The sequence below is a fragment of the Pteropus vampyrus genome, unplaced genomic scaffold (genome assembly GCF_000151845.1).
Source record: "Pteropus vampyrus isolate Shadow unplaced genomic scaffold, Pvam_2.0 Scaffold69, whole genome shotgun sequence".
Classification (NCBI taxonomy): Eukaryota; Metazoa; Chordata; class Mammalia; order Chiroptera; family Pteropodidae; genus Pteropus; species Pteropus vampyrus.
Window position 1 is genome coordinate 1226487 of NW_011888850.1, and position 14506 is coordinate 1240992.

General features: G+C 36.5%; 1 protein-coding gene and 1 pseudogene across 1 annotated transcript in view; both read right to left on the reverse strand.

The window, feature by feature from the left end:
* The window catches only part of IGF2BP3 (insulin like growth factor 2 mRNA binding protein 3), a 123274-nt gene that overhangs the window by 42948 nt on the left and 65820 nt on the right, over positions 1-14506 (reverse strand). The window contains exons 4-5 of the mRNA XM_011361662.2: positions 5913-5964; positions 5755-5818 (exon numbers count right to left, since the gene is read on the reverse strand). Of these exons, the coding sequence (XP_011359964.1) occupies positions 5755-5818; positions 5913-5964 (116 nt within the window). The remainder of the gene's footprint in view (positions 1-5754; positions 5819-5912; positions 5965-14506) is intronic.
* LOC111740911 lies at positions 8490-8606 on the reverse strand (annotated as a pseudogene).

Here is a 14506-nt window from a genome sequence, read left to right on the forward strand (position 1 = left end):
CACGCTATGCGTGTCCCACTGTCCAAGTGCCAAAGGAGCAGAGTTTCCAACCCCTCAAACCGCAATGCTCCCAATGTGGACATAGCTGAGAAAGTACGGAATAACCGAACTGCAAGCAATGGCTTCCTCATGACTAAAGAGGCTGAGTTTCTGAATTTTAAGTCAAACACGAAAACCTTTCTCTATGCACAATGTCTGATATTCAGCTATGTCATCTGGTGGTTTGCTGAGTCCATGGGGAAAACATTATAGTATTTTTACCAAACATACAATATATATAAGATGTATGATGATAAGGTGACAGATGTTAACTAGACTTATTGTGGGGATATTTCACAATGTATACAAATATCAAATCATTATGTTGTACACCTGAAACTAATGTTATATCAGTTCTACCTCAATTGAAAATAACACATTGGAAAAAGACATAAGATGAACAACTGTCATGATTATTCCAAACACATGCATTCAGTTCAACAGAACTCAAAGATGTTTATCCAACCAGTGTATTGCTCAGGATCCTATTTCCCTTCATTACCTGACTCTGCTCTGACACTATTTTGAGTTAGTCAGAAGATGAGTAGTTTTGTTAGTAGCACTTAACTGTATTGGTAAGAAGTTTATGGCGTAGTTCACAGTTTATAGCCAAAAGGGACTTGAGAAAGAGAGAATAAACAGTTTATTTAAGGATAAGGGAGAGAAAGAAGAAATGAGACCCAGAGAAGTTAAACTTATCCAAGGGTAAAACATACAGATCTTAGTAGTGAAAAGGAGGATGAACTATAGAGACCAGAATTCCAGCCCAGCTGGAACAATAAGTATCCATGTAACCTTGAAAAGGTCATTTTCTCATTTGGTGTTTGGTTCCTCACCTACAAAACACAGATTTATGATCCCTTTCAACTCTAAAATCCCACATCTAAAATTTCTTTTTTCTTATTCCCAGACTTTATTGCTGCATAAACATAGGTCCTAACAAAATGAGGTTTAACCATCACTGAAAAGTCATACAATTCATTTTTCTGCTTGTACCAAGAATAAGAGGTTAAAACATAAAATTCAGCAATAATCACCAAAAGCCTGGTAACATCACTACAGAAATGTATCTTAAGGAAATAATTATTAGACAAAGCCCAAATATTTACCTACAAAGGACTTTATTAATTAAACTCGTTCTCAAAGAAAAACTGCAAACAACCTAGATGCACAGTAGAGGACTGGATACATACATAGACTATGGTAGGAATGAAATACTATGTAGAGCTAACAGTATAAATATAGTTCATGGAAAGACCATCCACGAAACTCTACAGAACAATCTTTGTAATTTTAAAAGTTACGACACATGGGATAAAGTCTACAAAACTTGATGGCAAATTTAACAGTGATTATCTCTGAATGGTAAAATGGCAAGAAATGCCTTTGTCTCACTGCTTTATCTGTTATTTCCTTTTCCAGAATAAATCTTCTATTTATATAATGATTAAAATTTAAGGGTGACTTTCCTCCCCTTAGCCACTAGCCAAGTAGTTTCAAACACTTCTAACCGTATCTGTGTGTACCTCATACAGAGTCTTCAAACAGATACAGAAGGATCTGCAATGATGGGTTCAAAATATAAATATATTCCGATTCCCTAATCAAAGATAAATCATCAGAAATAAGTATCCTAAAGAAAAGTGTTTAAGAACTGAATGCCTACAAATTTTAAAGGGTTATTTCTTTGTCACACATTACAAATCTTCCGATGAGTGGTATCTATCCTTGACAATGTTACCTGAACATCTCCGGAAGGAAATCGGTGTTCCACAGAACCAAGCCTTTCTTGCTCCAAGGAAGAAGAAACACTGAATACATACTTCTGTTTTTTAATGACTTATTTTTTTTATAATTTTTATTCTTTATTATTAATAAATTAATAATTCAAGACTTAAGGTCGAAACAAATGTATGTATTTCCTAGTAATAAACTTACTCTTAGCCTTTGATTTTTCTTAGCCACAAGGTGGCAGGAATTTCCATGTTAAAGTCTCTTAGAGACAGCCTTATTAAGGAATCAATCTTCTTAAAAGTGGCATTCATACAGCTTTAAGTAACACAGAGAGACAGCCACAATGCTTTTAAACTAGGTACCTAATTCCTGAATATCAGTGGCCAATTATTATCTGAAATGAGGTATACTGAACAAGAACAGAGTATCAACAGCAATAAAAAATGTTTTCAAATATGACAACTAGAACAGTCTTCTGCTAACTTTGGAGCTCTTACTACCTGTTAGGTATTGTAAGTATTTTGGAGGCATTAAGTTAGCTTCTCTCAACAGCCTCATGAACTTCAAACTGTAATTATTCCCATTTTACAGATAGGTGTGAACTAAGACAGATCAACTTAACCAGAGTCACAGCTAGAAAAGTGGTGGCAGAGAGTCCATTCCACGGAATGGATGGAATAGATCCTCTTAGCCTCCATGTTCTACGCACATCCCAGCTGCAGATGCTAAGTAACAGATCCTAAGGAGAAAAGTCAACGGAGAACATCTGCTCAACCCTCATTACTTAACGATGTAAGCTCTGGATGGCCTGCCAAGGAAAGGACCTGAGGAAGTCACACCAAGTTAGCTGAAGCAGCAGAGAGTCATGCAGAGCCCAGAGAATAGGCTTGCAGCATTCAGCGCAGCAGGTCTTGGAGGGACCAGCCTTGCCTAGTTCAAGCTACTTCAAGCTGCTCTGGAAGAAGCCCAGAAACAGTGGGTCGAACAAGAGTTACTACTTACTGGGTGCTGGTGTGCCAGGACATTTGATAAGACTATTTTCTATAAATGCCTATATGCCTGAATACATTTGTTTCTCGTCAACCCTCATTTTGTGGCTGAGAAAACTAAAGCTTAGAGGTCATGGTTGTGGTAGAAACCATGCTTTCCTCACCACATCCAATGCCTCTCAAACACAATTAACTCTCCTCACAGAATGAGAATGAACTTCACTTCTCTCTTTTAAAAACTTACTAGAAAACTTCCGTAGAAAATTTTCATAACATTGTATCACAAATTCTTCCATTCTTTAAATCTATTCACTTTCTCTGAATTATTTTCTAATTCTCTTTGACCTTTGTAATTCTTGAGGGAGAGAAAACCCAATATTCTTATAAGAAGGAATTATTTTCTAATTCTCTTTGACCTGTGTAATTCTTGAGGGAGAGAAAACCCAGTATTCTTATAAGAAAACTCTACTTGGGCAGAACTAAAATAAGGCGATCCGTCTCCAAATACTCCATCACCGCCCAGAGGAGCATCCTTGAGGACAGGATTTTGCCACTGTTCATTGGCATCTTCTGCTCAATATTTGGTCATACATAAATGTTAACTGATGGACTATTAGAATAAGAGACAGGATAAACATTTCTCTTACTGAAATGCCCTATATATATAGGTTACCTAATTACTGAAATTATTGAAGTTCCTAACTGTTTTTTCCTCCCTCCTTGGGATCAATAGGGCCCGCCAATGTCTCACAACCACCACAAAGTACTTTTAGAATTAAAATGTCTCCGCATGCAGCTTGCTGTCAGGTTAGTATTATTTTCAACAGTAACTGTCTCCTCTTCCTGTGCTTGTGCTCTTAATGCTTTGGAATGCAGGGGGCACTAAAAGTCAACCTATCTCCACTAAAGTTCATTTTATGTCTCTTCAAAACTATGTAGGTTGCACCTCCAACATACGTTCTCTCACATGATAAAAACAACTGCTAAATTAGGCATTTCTCCCCTATACCTAGATAGCCTCATAGAAATTTTCAAATATGACAACTAGAACAGTCTTCTGACAATCACCAAACATTCCAGGGTTTACCATGTTATTCCATATTTTCCATCCACCAGAGTTAGCTCCACCAAATATTCGTCACAGATCTTTGTAGAGACTAAAGCGTGTACGATAAATAGAGTCTGTGTTCTCAATGTCCACGCTTTCACCCCCTAATCTAAGTGGGGTGTAAAACCTGACATTTTCCTGTTATTTCTCTTACATGATATGGTTGAGGAATAACGTTTGTAAAAAAAAAAAAAATCAGTTTTACAACTCATACCACAATTTCTAAGATGTCCAAAAATCTTATATAAACTACTAAATTTTTTTAAATGAACAAATGCTACAAACAAGGAAAAATAGAATATTTTTATACATCTTAAAAGTCTCATTAAAAATGAATACTTATGAGAAAGTGAATACCTGTTACTCATGAGAAAAAAAATGAAATTAACACAATTGGATTCTACTTTTCACTTACCAGACTGGCAAAGTTTGATAAAACCCTCAGACTCTCTCACGCAGTACTGATGGGAATTTAAACTTCTTCAAGCTCTATGAAAGATAACTATGAAAGATAACTTGCCAATATCTAACAAAAGGCACATGTTATCTTGACTCAGCAAATCTATATCTAGAAATGTAACCCACAGCTATGCTCACGCACGTGCAAAATGATCTATGCAAAAAAGAGATTCACCACAGTCACCACAGTGTTTATAACTGCGAAAGACTTGAAACAACCTAAACATCCAATTTGGGACTAAGTCATTCCATATCCATATAATCAAACCCTATGCAACTATAAAAATATATGTACAGAACACTCAAATGTTATGGTACCATTTGTGTAAAAAGGAAGGAAAATAACTAAATTTGTCTTCCATATGGTTATCTTCAGGAAAGCCAGGGAACAATACTGGGAGTAAGATTTGCACTATATACATCTTTGGACCTTTAAATTTTGAACCATATGAACATTACCAATTTAAAAAATAAAGTTCCATTCGCATTATGCAAATTTCCATCTCCTTCCCAGCCCTATCTTTTCTTTCACAGTTCCTCCACGAGCGGGTACTGTCTTTGGTAACCTTGCTCAATTCGCAGTCCTGAAGCTGGTTTCACCTCTCCCGTTAGGGCTCAGGGTCAGCCAGCATGGGCATTCACCTTTCCCACACAGGATAAACAGTCTGTTCCTGCTTGTACCGTATCTGGCAGTGGTTAAGACTTCCAACGGTCGGCTGACACTAAGCACTGTGCTGCTGGGCACTCTGCATGCCATTCTTCTGTGTTTGTGTTCTGAGAGAAGCTGTCAAAAGCAGTATTTGTGGGACCCTTGTTTTCTCTCTCTAGTGCTCAGTCAGTGCATTAGATCATTCCCAAGCCGAGAGAATTGTCTTTTTCTAAGGGAGATTTTCTGATTTGTGAACTTTTGCCTTCCAATTGCACTAGAATATATTTTTTTTCACCAATCTAAAAGCAAACTACTTTGGTTCAATGTCCTCACACTCCTAAATGCCAATAGTAATCATCAGAAAAATCAATGAGCAAGAAGGCTTAACATTTAACACTGTTGTTATCAACTTACTAGCTTTGGGTAAAATAACGATAACATATGTATCATACCAATAAGAACAAAATAGTCTTGATATAATTTGATGATACCAGGCCCACCATTCTATTGCTTTTTGCAAACAGAATGTAATTCAGCTTCATACTCTATCACTCTATTATTGGCCTTAAAGATATATTGAAAATGTAAAAAAAACTTTTTTTTACCAATGTCTTTAACCAATGCAAATTCTTACTAGACATTCAAATTTTAAAAGATTTGCAGGGTGAAACTTTGCAAAATAAAGTTTTATTTCTGCTAGCCACCAGCCTAAAATATAAGCACTATAGTTAACCTAGTTATTACATATAGATTAAAAAAAGTTTCAAACTACTTACTGTCTAGCCTGGTCCTTACTGGAATAGGTGACATTTACGACTGCCGTTTCCGAGTCAGTGTTCACTAGAGGAAGAGAAAAAGGAAGAGGAAAAAAAAGTTAGTTTTCTTTTCACTTCCTTCCTTTTACAAATTTGAAAGCAATTGAGAAGACATGTACCTTGCTCACAGCTTTCCACCACTCCATACTGGACTAGTAAACTATCCAGCACCTATCAGGAGGGGGAGAGAAAATTACACATTTTCAGTTTCCCAAGTTATCAGCAAGGGCAGAAATATATTTGAAAATCACAAAGTAACTGTGATGCAAAAGTGCCCCCAAAATTAACTGGGATTTTGGAACTACAGAAGCACAGGAAGGGCACCATAGAGAGTACCCAGTGGGCTTCTCTCCCCTGCCTATCCCAAGATCCCGGATTGTAAGCTCATTTCCTACGGCTAGTCAAGAAGTAAGGCAGCTCGGGAAAGTGTTCGAAGCCACAGCCACCTAGTCCTTGAGGCTGCAGGACAAAGAAGCATAAATTTCCCATACATACACCAACACATCATCACACTTCCTTCTTGTGTACAAAGTCACGAGACAAGGGCCCAAGTTAAGTTTTATCTTTAAGTTGTTCCTTTTCAAAGAACTTCCTTTTACTGCTATAATGGGTGTATCAGAACAGAGTACTCTCAAGGCAGGCTAGCAAAATGAAGAACATAGTTGATATTCTATCTGGAGTCTTTAAACAGTAACCTAAGTGGTATAGCAATACTTAGTAAAAAGTATAAAAAAGAAGTGAACATTTCTAAGTGAACACTGGGTTGGAAAATATACGATTTGAGCCCATGTTTTTACTATCTTTCCTATAGCTGCATTATTATACTGTACATGTTAGTCTAATGAGAGGCCTTTTAAACAGTAACTGAATTTTATTTTAGTATAAACTACAGGTGTATGTCTCATAGGCATAAACCAAATTCAACTGTCCTTAGCTTCTGAGAACTGTAACAAGTTTCTATTAATTTATAGTGAACCACTTACTTGTTCATCAATTTAATTGCAAAATTTGAAGGACAGTCCCTTGAGAATGTGTTCTGGCCTCCAGAACACAGTAAACCATTAAGAAACACACTAAATAAATTTTTATGATAATTTCCTACTAAACTTTAAGCGATTCCTTCTAAAGAAATGTTTATCTTACGTGGTATCTTTCAGGCTTTTATTTTTGTCTACTGATTCCAAATTAAAATCCATAGCAAGGTTTGTCTGGGAATAAGTTTTTTGTTTCCATTTTAAGTAAGGTTAATCCCTATTTGTGAACGTAGTTATGTATTTTCACAGTGAAGATTTGACATGAATTTCCTTTGAGTGAGGCCTATTAATAGCAGCACACTAATCTTTGTCTCTAACTATAGCTACTGTTAAATCGTAAAGCTTAATTGTTAATTCATAGCACTTAACTGATTACATAAACTTTCATTTGTCTCAGCCACTAGAATGTATGATCCATGCAAATGGAAATTTTTTGTTCACTGTACTATTCCTAGCACCTAAAATATACAGGCACAAAACAATGTTTAAATAGTTCATAAGTGAAGTGAACACTTCTTGGGAGGAAATTCTAGTGTAGCTTCTTAGGAATAGTATCCCCTTACAAAAAGGCTCACCTGTTTTAGAAGTGAATTTGCCACGCATATAATGCTGATCATAGACATATCTTATAAAGGCCCAAAATAGAAAACATCCTATAATGCCATTCAAATAGGTAATATGCGACATGTGATGCCTTAATTTTTTTTTAAGAAGCAACCTACTTATAGCTTTACGACCGAAATTTTTCAATACCAAAAAATGTTTCCTATGTAAATTAACAGAATTCCAACAAGGTATTTTAATTCATTTCATCTTCAGTAATAAAAGCAGCAGGTAAGGTACGGCTATCATTTAAAATTTAGCTCTCAAATGAAAGTCACTCTAACACTAGAGCTTTATAGCAACTTGGATATCTCGAGGGGCTGGAGGTGGAGACAGTGGTGGTGGAGGATGGGTACAGCAAGGAGGGGATAACTGTCAATTTAATACGTTAATGTAAATGAACATCGTTCTTAATTCTTCTTAAAAGCAATTTGTTCAATAATTAAATACATTACTCTCCACACAGATTAGCTTATATCACCTTAAATTTTACTACTACAAAGAAAACACTCCGAAAGTTAAATACCCATGATTTATAAACAATGTTGACGAAACCTGCAATAGTAATGCTAATGAAAGTAATGTTCTCCAAAAGGCCCACTGGCAAAGTGATATATAAATTATATATACAGTTATGTATACAGAAATAGACACACATATTTATATGTAAATATATACATACATATATATACACAGACAGAAATTATACAAGTAAATTTTTTCACTTTAAAAAAATCGAGGAAATGTACATAAAATTTTTCACTGCATATATTGTATAAAGTTTAATGTGTTCAAAACAAAATTGCTTGTAGAGTTGTTCCTAAGTAATAATAAATGCTACTGATTATCAAATATCCTGTGTGTAAAATCTCTGGAAAAGTAATTAGAAACTACATTACATACACTAAAAATGGTGAATTTAATTGTAAATTTTACCTCAGTAAACCTCACTCTAAAACCAAAAAAAAAATTACAATTTTTTTTTTTTTAAGTGAGGCAACCCTTGATTGGATTCACAGATTGCAAAGACCTTGTCGGCTTACAATCCTTTATTTTTTAAGCCTACAGCACCCGGTATTCCCAGGTGGTCTCCCATCCAAGTACTAACCAGGCCTGACTCTGCTTAGCTTCCGAGATCAGACGGGATCGGGCATGGCCGTAGACACAACTATAATTCTTAAAAGAAAAATAGGTCCAGCATTGATCTTGGTACCTAGCTGAGAACAAGTTAACCACACAACATAAGGGGTTTTACCTAGACACCACGGATCGATTTCAATGGGTCTTTGAGGTCTTCAAAGTTTTATGCACAAGGTTGGGGGGAATCATAACTGAGAGATGGCAGGGGAGGACTGTCAGTAGCCCAATCAGATTCCCAAGTCCCAGAAGTGTTTCCAAACTCCAGATGATTGAGCAATGCTAAGTAACCCGTTTTCCTTTAACCTGTTTGGAAGGTGTTTCTCTGAATATGTTTTGTCAAGTGAGACTGCTCAACTGTATCATGCCACTCCAACCCATGAACTCTCCAAGAATAAATACAACTTACTGTTGATAACTTCTACCCTTTTGACTCATCCCGCAGTAAACTAGGAGGGTGAGACAAATGTTTCTGTTATCTGTCACATAAACGACCAGCCCCCCAGGCTTTTGTCTCCTCTCAGTTCCTATCTCTCTGGTCTATCTCAACCACAAATGTTTCTTTTAAACAGCCTTGTTTTAAAGGTAAAAACAAACCAAAAAAAAAAAAACACGCACATACACACACACACACACACACACACACACACACACACACACACGTACATACATATATATATAGAGAGAGAGAGTCAGTGCATACTTCCAACATTTTCACAATCTCTTAATAGACCAAAATTCTCATTCCTAAATGAAATTATTTTACTCAAGCCAGAAAGAAAACATTTCTCAGGCTTATATAAGTTTAAATTCCAACAGGAAGGGAAAAGGATCAAAGCAAATTAAAACCTCAGAGGAAATGTCTTGGCGGAATTCCCTTTTTAAATATATTTAAGACTTAAAAAAAAATCTCAAATCTTCAGCACTTTAAAAAAAAATGTTCATCCAGATGTAGAAACAGCAAAGAAAGAATCACATGATAAATACAAAGATTACCACTTTCCTTAACATAACAGTAAAGAATCAGATCATTCATAAGAGCCTAAAGCAAAAACGATCTAACTGCCCATCACCTAATGAATGGGTAAACAAAATGTGGTATAGCCATACAGTGAAATATTATTTGGCCATAAAAAGGAATGAAGTATTGATATACACTACAACACAGATGAACCCAGAAAACATTATGCTAAATGAAAGAAGCCAGTCACAAAAGAATACAGATTACAGGATTCCGTTCATGTGAAATGTCCAGAATAGGGAACGCTATAGAAACAGAAAGTAAATCAGTGGTTGCATAGGGCTGGTGAAGTGGGAGGGTGGAGGATGATAACTAACATTTCCTTCTGAGGTAATGAAAATGTTCTAAAATTGACTGGTGATGGATTGCATGGGTGATGGTTTTTAAGTAGAACACTGAAAACGACTGAATTGTATACTTTAAATGGGTGAATTCTATGGTATATGAACTATATCTCAATAAAACTGTTAAAAATAACTAAGATCAATGATACTAGCTAATGGCCTAGTTTTTCTAAAACCCTTGAAGTATTACAGAAGTACAATAAACTGCACAAAATTTGATCAGTTTTGCCATTATATATGCACTCATGAAAGCATCATCATCAAGTTGTTTCACACCCCCTTCAACCTATAGCCTAATTTATTCATACACAGAACACTGAAATAAAGATGGTTGAAAACCTATTTTTGTACCTCACACATGATTGGATTAGATTTCTCTGCCACAGCAGCCTCACCTCCACTCCCCACAAAAATAGCTGTATTTCGGCTGATCCCTATGGGCATGGAGTAATTCATGCGCTGCAGAGAAACCTTCTGATTACTTACTTATTCTTTATAACCACTGCTCCGGTCCTATCACCTCTGAACTATCTGAACTGAAGGTCTAATTGGCACCCTTGCCCCCAGCCCACCACCCCATGACTCTTCTCCTGCCAGAAGTTACTATTCTTCAGCGACTTCAAAATGCTGATAAACTGTCCAAAATACAACTGGTGTAGGAGGTCATCAGTGTTTCTGGTACAGCCGACCTCTGCCATCGTCTTTTATATGCTTCCCCACACCTGTGCTCTAGTCACACTCTCAAGACTGGATAAAGCACCCCGTTTCCATAGCACCTGAGCTTACCTAATCCTGGAAATAAAAGCAATGTCGTTTTATAATCTCTTCACTGATCTTTCTTCTCCCACTAGACTAGTGATTATTAACCATAGTGATGTGATTATTTGTCAGGCGTATCGCAAGTAACACTGGCTTCCATGTATGGATGTCGGAAACCCTGCATTCAACCTTGCTAATTTTACCTTCGTTTTCCTGAAGCTCATCATTAAAAGTCCACCTACACATTGCTACTTCCTATATACTGCTATGGACCTGCCAGTTGCTCTCTCTGGACTACCTCAACACACTCCTAAGCCATCTGCCCATATTCACTTTTGCTTGCAATTGCTTGTTCTCATAACAGCTAGTCAGGTACTGTTCAAGCATGACAGCCCCTGGCGACATTGGGCACTTGAAATGTTGCTAATCCACATTTGAGATGTGCTTAAGTATAAAATATATACTGGATTTAGAAGATTCAGTTAAAAAAAAACTGATTACATGTTAAAATTATAACATTTTAGATATACTGGGTTTAGCAAAATATTGAAATTAATTTTTACTTTTTTTTTTTACATATTTTACATGGCTACTAAGTAGCCACAAAGTGGCCTGCATTATCTTTCTACTGGACAGCGCTGGACTAGACTGCTTCTTAAAAGCTGAGCTAATCAGCTCGCACTCTACTGTAAACGCTAAGAGCTTCCCTTTGGATATGGGATAGGGTCCAAAATCCCTAACAAGTGCCCTGAAGGCCCTGTGTGACCCACTCATCATCTAATGCCACTCTCTCCTCTCCTACTGCACTGGCCTTTCAGGAGTGAACTATGGGCGATACTTTTGGCTGCTTTCTAGTAGCTGCACTGTCCCAAATGTTTTACCTATTTTAGCTCGGTTAATCTACACGATCCCATGAGGTAACATTCCGTTTTATAGAAGGGTAAATTACAGCATGGGGAAGTTAACACTATTTGAATTTGGATAGTTAAGTGACAGAGAAACGATTTAAGCCCCAGCTGTCAGATTTCAGAGCCCACTTAACCACTTGGTCAACTAAGTTGCCTCATTTCCCCATATAATTAAAATGAAATATAATGATAGACTGAAACCAGTGCAATCCTTATTTCGCTGGAAGATCAAAATCATTCTTTGACAGGCAAAGATTTTATCATCTCTCATGTTCCAAGTGCTAAATGTTGTATTTCTATATACCTCAAACCAGATGCAAGTATTAAACAGCATTAATCTGTTCTGTATTTTACTCACAGAAATACCTATAAAAACACTCCAAATAATATAAATTTAGGGTCCCTTTTGACTCCAGACTAGTTACTTCCTCAAACCCTAAAAGAAACCATTGTCAGTTTGGTGGGTCTCTCAAAATGTTTTTAGAACTATGAAAAGATGCTCAAGATCATTAGTTATTACGGAAATGCATGTCAAAACCACAAAGAACTAATGCTTTATACCCGCTAGAATGGCTGTAATTTAAAAAAAAAAAAAAAAAAAAAGGAAACCGGTCTTGGCAAGGATGTGAAAAAATGAGAACCCTCACACACTACTGGGAAGAGTGTAAAATAGTGCTGCCTCTGTGGAAAACAATATGGCAGTTCCTTTAAAAAATTAAAAATAGAATTTCCATATGATCCAATAATTTCACCTCTGGGTATCTACCCAGAAGAACTGAAAGTAGAGGTTTGAAGAGATATTTGAACACCTATGTTCATAGCAGCATTATTCACAACCACCAAAAGGTAGAAGAAACCAAAATGGATAAACAAAATGTAGTATACACATATACACATACAATGGAATATTATTCAGCCACAAGAAAAAATGGAGTAGCGATACGTACTGCAGGGTGGATGAACCTCAAAAACATTAAGGGAAATAAGCCAGACATAAATGTGCAATATTGTATGGTTCCATTTATCAGACAGAATAGATGACTCCATAGAAATAGAAAGCAGAGAGATTAGTGGTTGCCAGGATGGAGGGAGGGGGAATGCTGAGCACTTACAGGTGGGGGGATTCTTTTGGGGGTGATGCAAATGTTCTGGAATTAGTAGTGATGGCTGTACAACCTTGTCAATATACTAAGACCCACTGAACTGCACACTTTAAAATGGTAAATCTTACATATATGTGAACTTTTTTGCTCAAGTTTTTTTTTTTAAAGATGAATATTTTGTTTATTTAATTTTTGTAAAACTAATACATTACTGTTCTAAATATCTTACACATACTTTCTTTTTTACTCCTAATGTGGCCATTTTTGCAGATGAATAAACTGAGGCAGATTTTAAATAACTTAATATGGCATTACTCATCTTCCTTTTCCCCCTAATCTGTCTTCTTGGTGGCCAATGCATGTTGGTAAATACAAACCTAGCTCATTCTTTTTAACTGCCACTTGGCATTCCATAGTTCAAGCTATTAATCTGCTGTCTTTTCTTCAGTCCCTTCAGTTACAACATCCCCCAAACCTTGACCACTAAGCCTTTTGTGGCCTGCCCCCAACATGCCACAGGTCTCGGGCAAGCATAGCGCTTGGAGAGCAGTGACTGCCTGATCTTTCCGGGCTTCAGCCCCTAAACCAAAAATTCAAAGACCAAGGAGTCCTAGATGCAAACACCAGTCTCAATAACTCACTAACTTACTCCTTTTGCAGAAAGGCAGGGATTATCTCTCTAAACAGCTACAAATTACTAGAGGAAAGGAGAGAAGACAGCAGTTCAAAAGCCTAATTACAATTCAAACATGACTCTGGGTAAAGGCACTAATTAAGAAGTAATTTATCTAAATGAAGTGAAAAACATCCAAGTGATGGCAGACTGTCCAAGATGCTGGCATTTTACCCACTGTCCTTATTTAAAGTTTATTTTAAAAACAAAGGAAAATAGAAAAGAAATAAGTTGGTTTCAAAGTCAATGTCGATAAAAAATATTTCCCATAAGAATTACTCCTTCAGTTGTGCATTAGTTATGCTACTGGGCTCTATGGGTCCTTATAATGAAATATAAACAATGGATAAACAATATGTGACATACGCATACACTGGAATATTATCCAGCCATAAAAAGTAATGACATACATACTACAATGTGGATGAAACTTGAAAGTACTAGGCTAAGTGAAAGAAGCCACATATTTCATAATTTTGTTTATATGGACCACCCAGAAGAGGCAAATCCATAGAAACAGAAAGTAGATTAGTGGTTGCCAGGGGCTGGGAAGAGGCTGGAAGGGAGGAAGGACAATGACCGTTAATGGCTATGGGGTTACTTTTTGGATGAAAAAAATGTTCCAGAATTAGACAGTGGTCATGGTTCCATCCTTCGGAGCATACTTAAAAACATCGAACTGTATGCTTTCAAGGGGTTAATTTTATTGTATGTGAATAACTCGATTTTTTAAAAGAGAAAAAAATGTTGAAGACATAACAGAATATAAACTAATACAACATGACAACCATGATGAAAAATGCCTATCAGACTACACTGAACTACGAGTCATATAACAATACTGCCACTGGGAGAAAGATTTTCCTCCTTTCCTAGTTGCTTTCCAAATGTTTTTTACAACAAACATTTTACAAGCAAGAAAAAAAAATAAGAACATCAAACTGAATTATACTTGTCTTTAAATTGTTTTCAAAAAAAAAAAAAAAAGTAATGCCAAGAAAATAAAGTGCTCCTCCCCTATTCTGAAGGCTCTCACTGGAGAAACAGTTGGACAAAGAAGAGAGCTAAATGCATGAGTTATTTGGGGACTAGACAGAGGAAGGAAAGATGCTTACCACGCCCACCCATTGT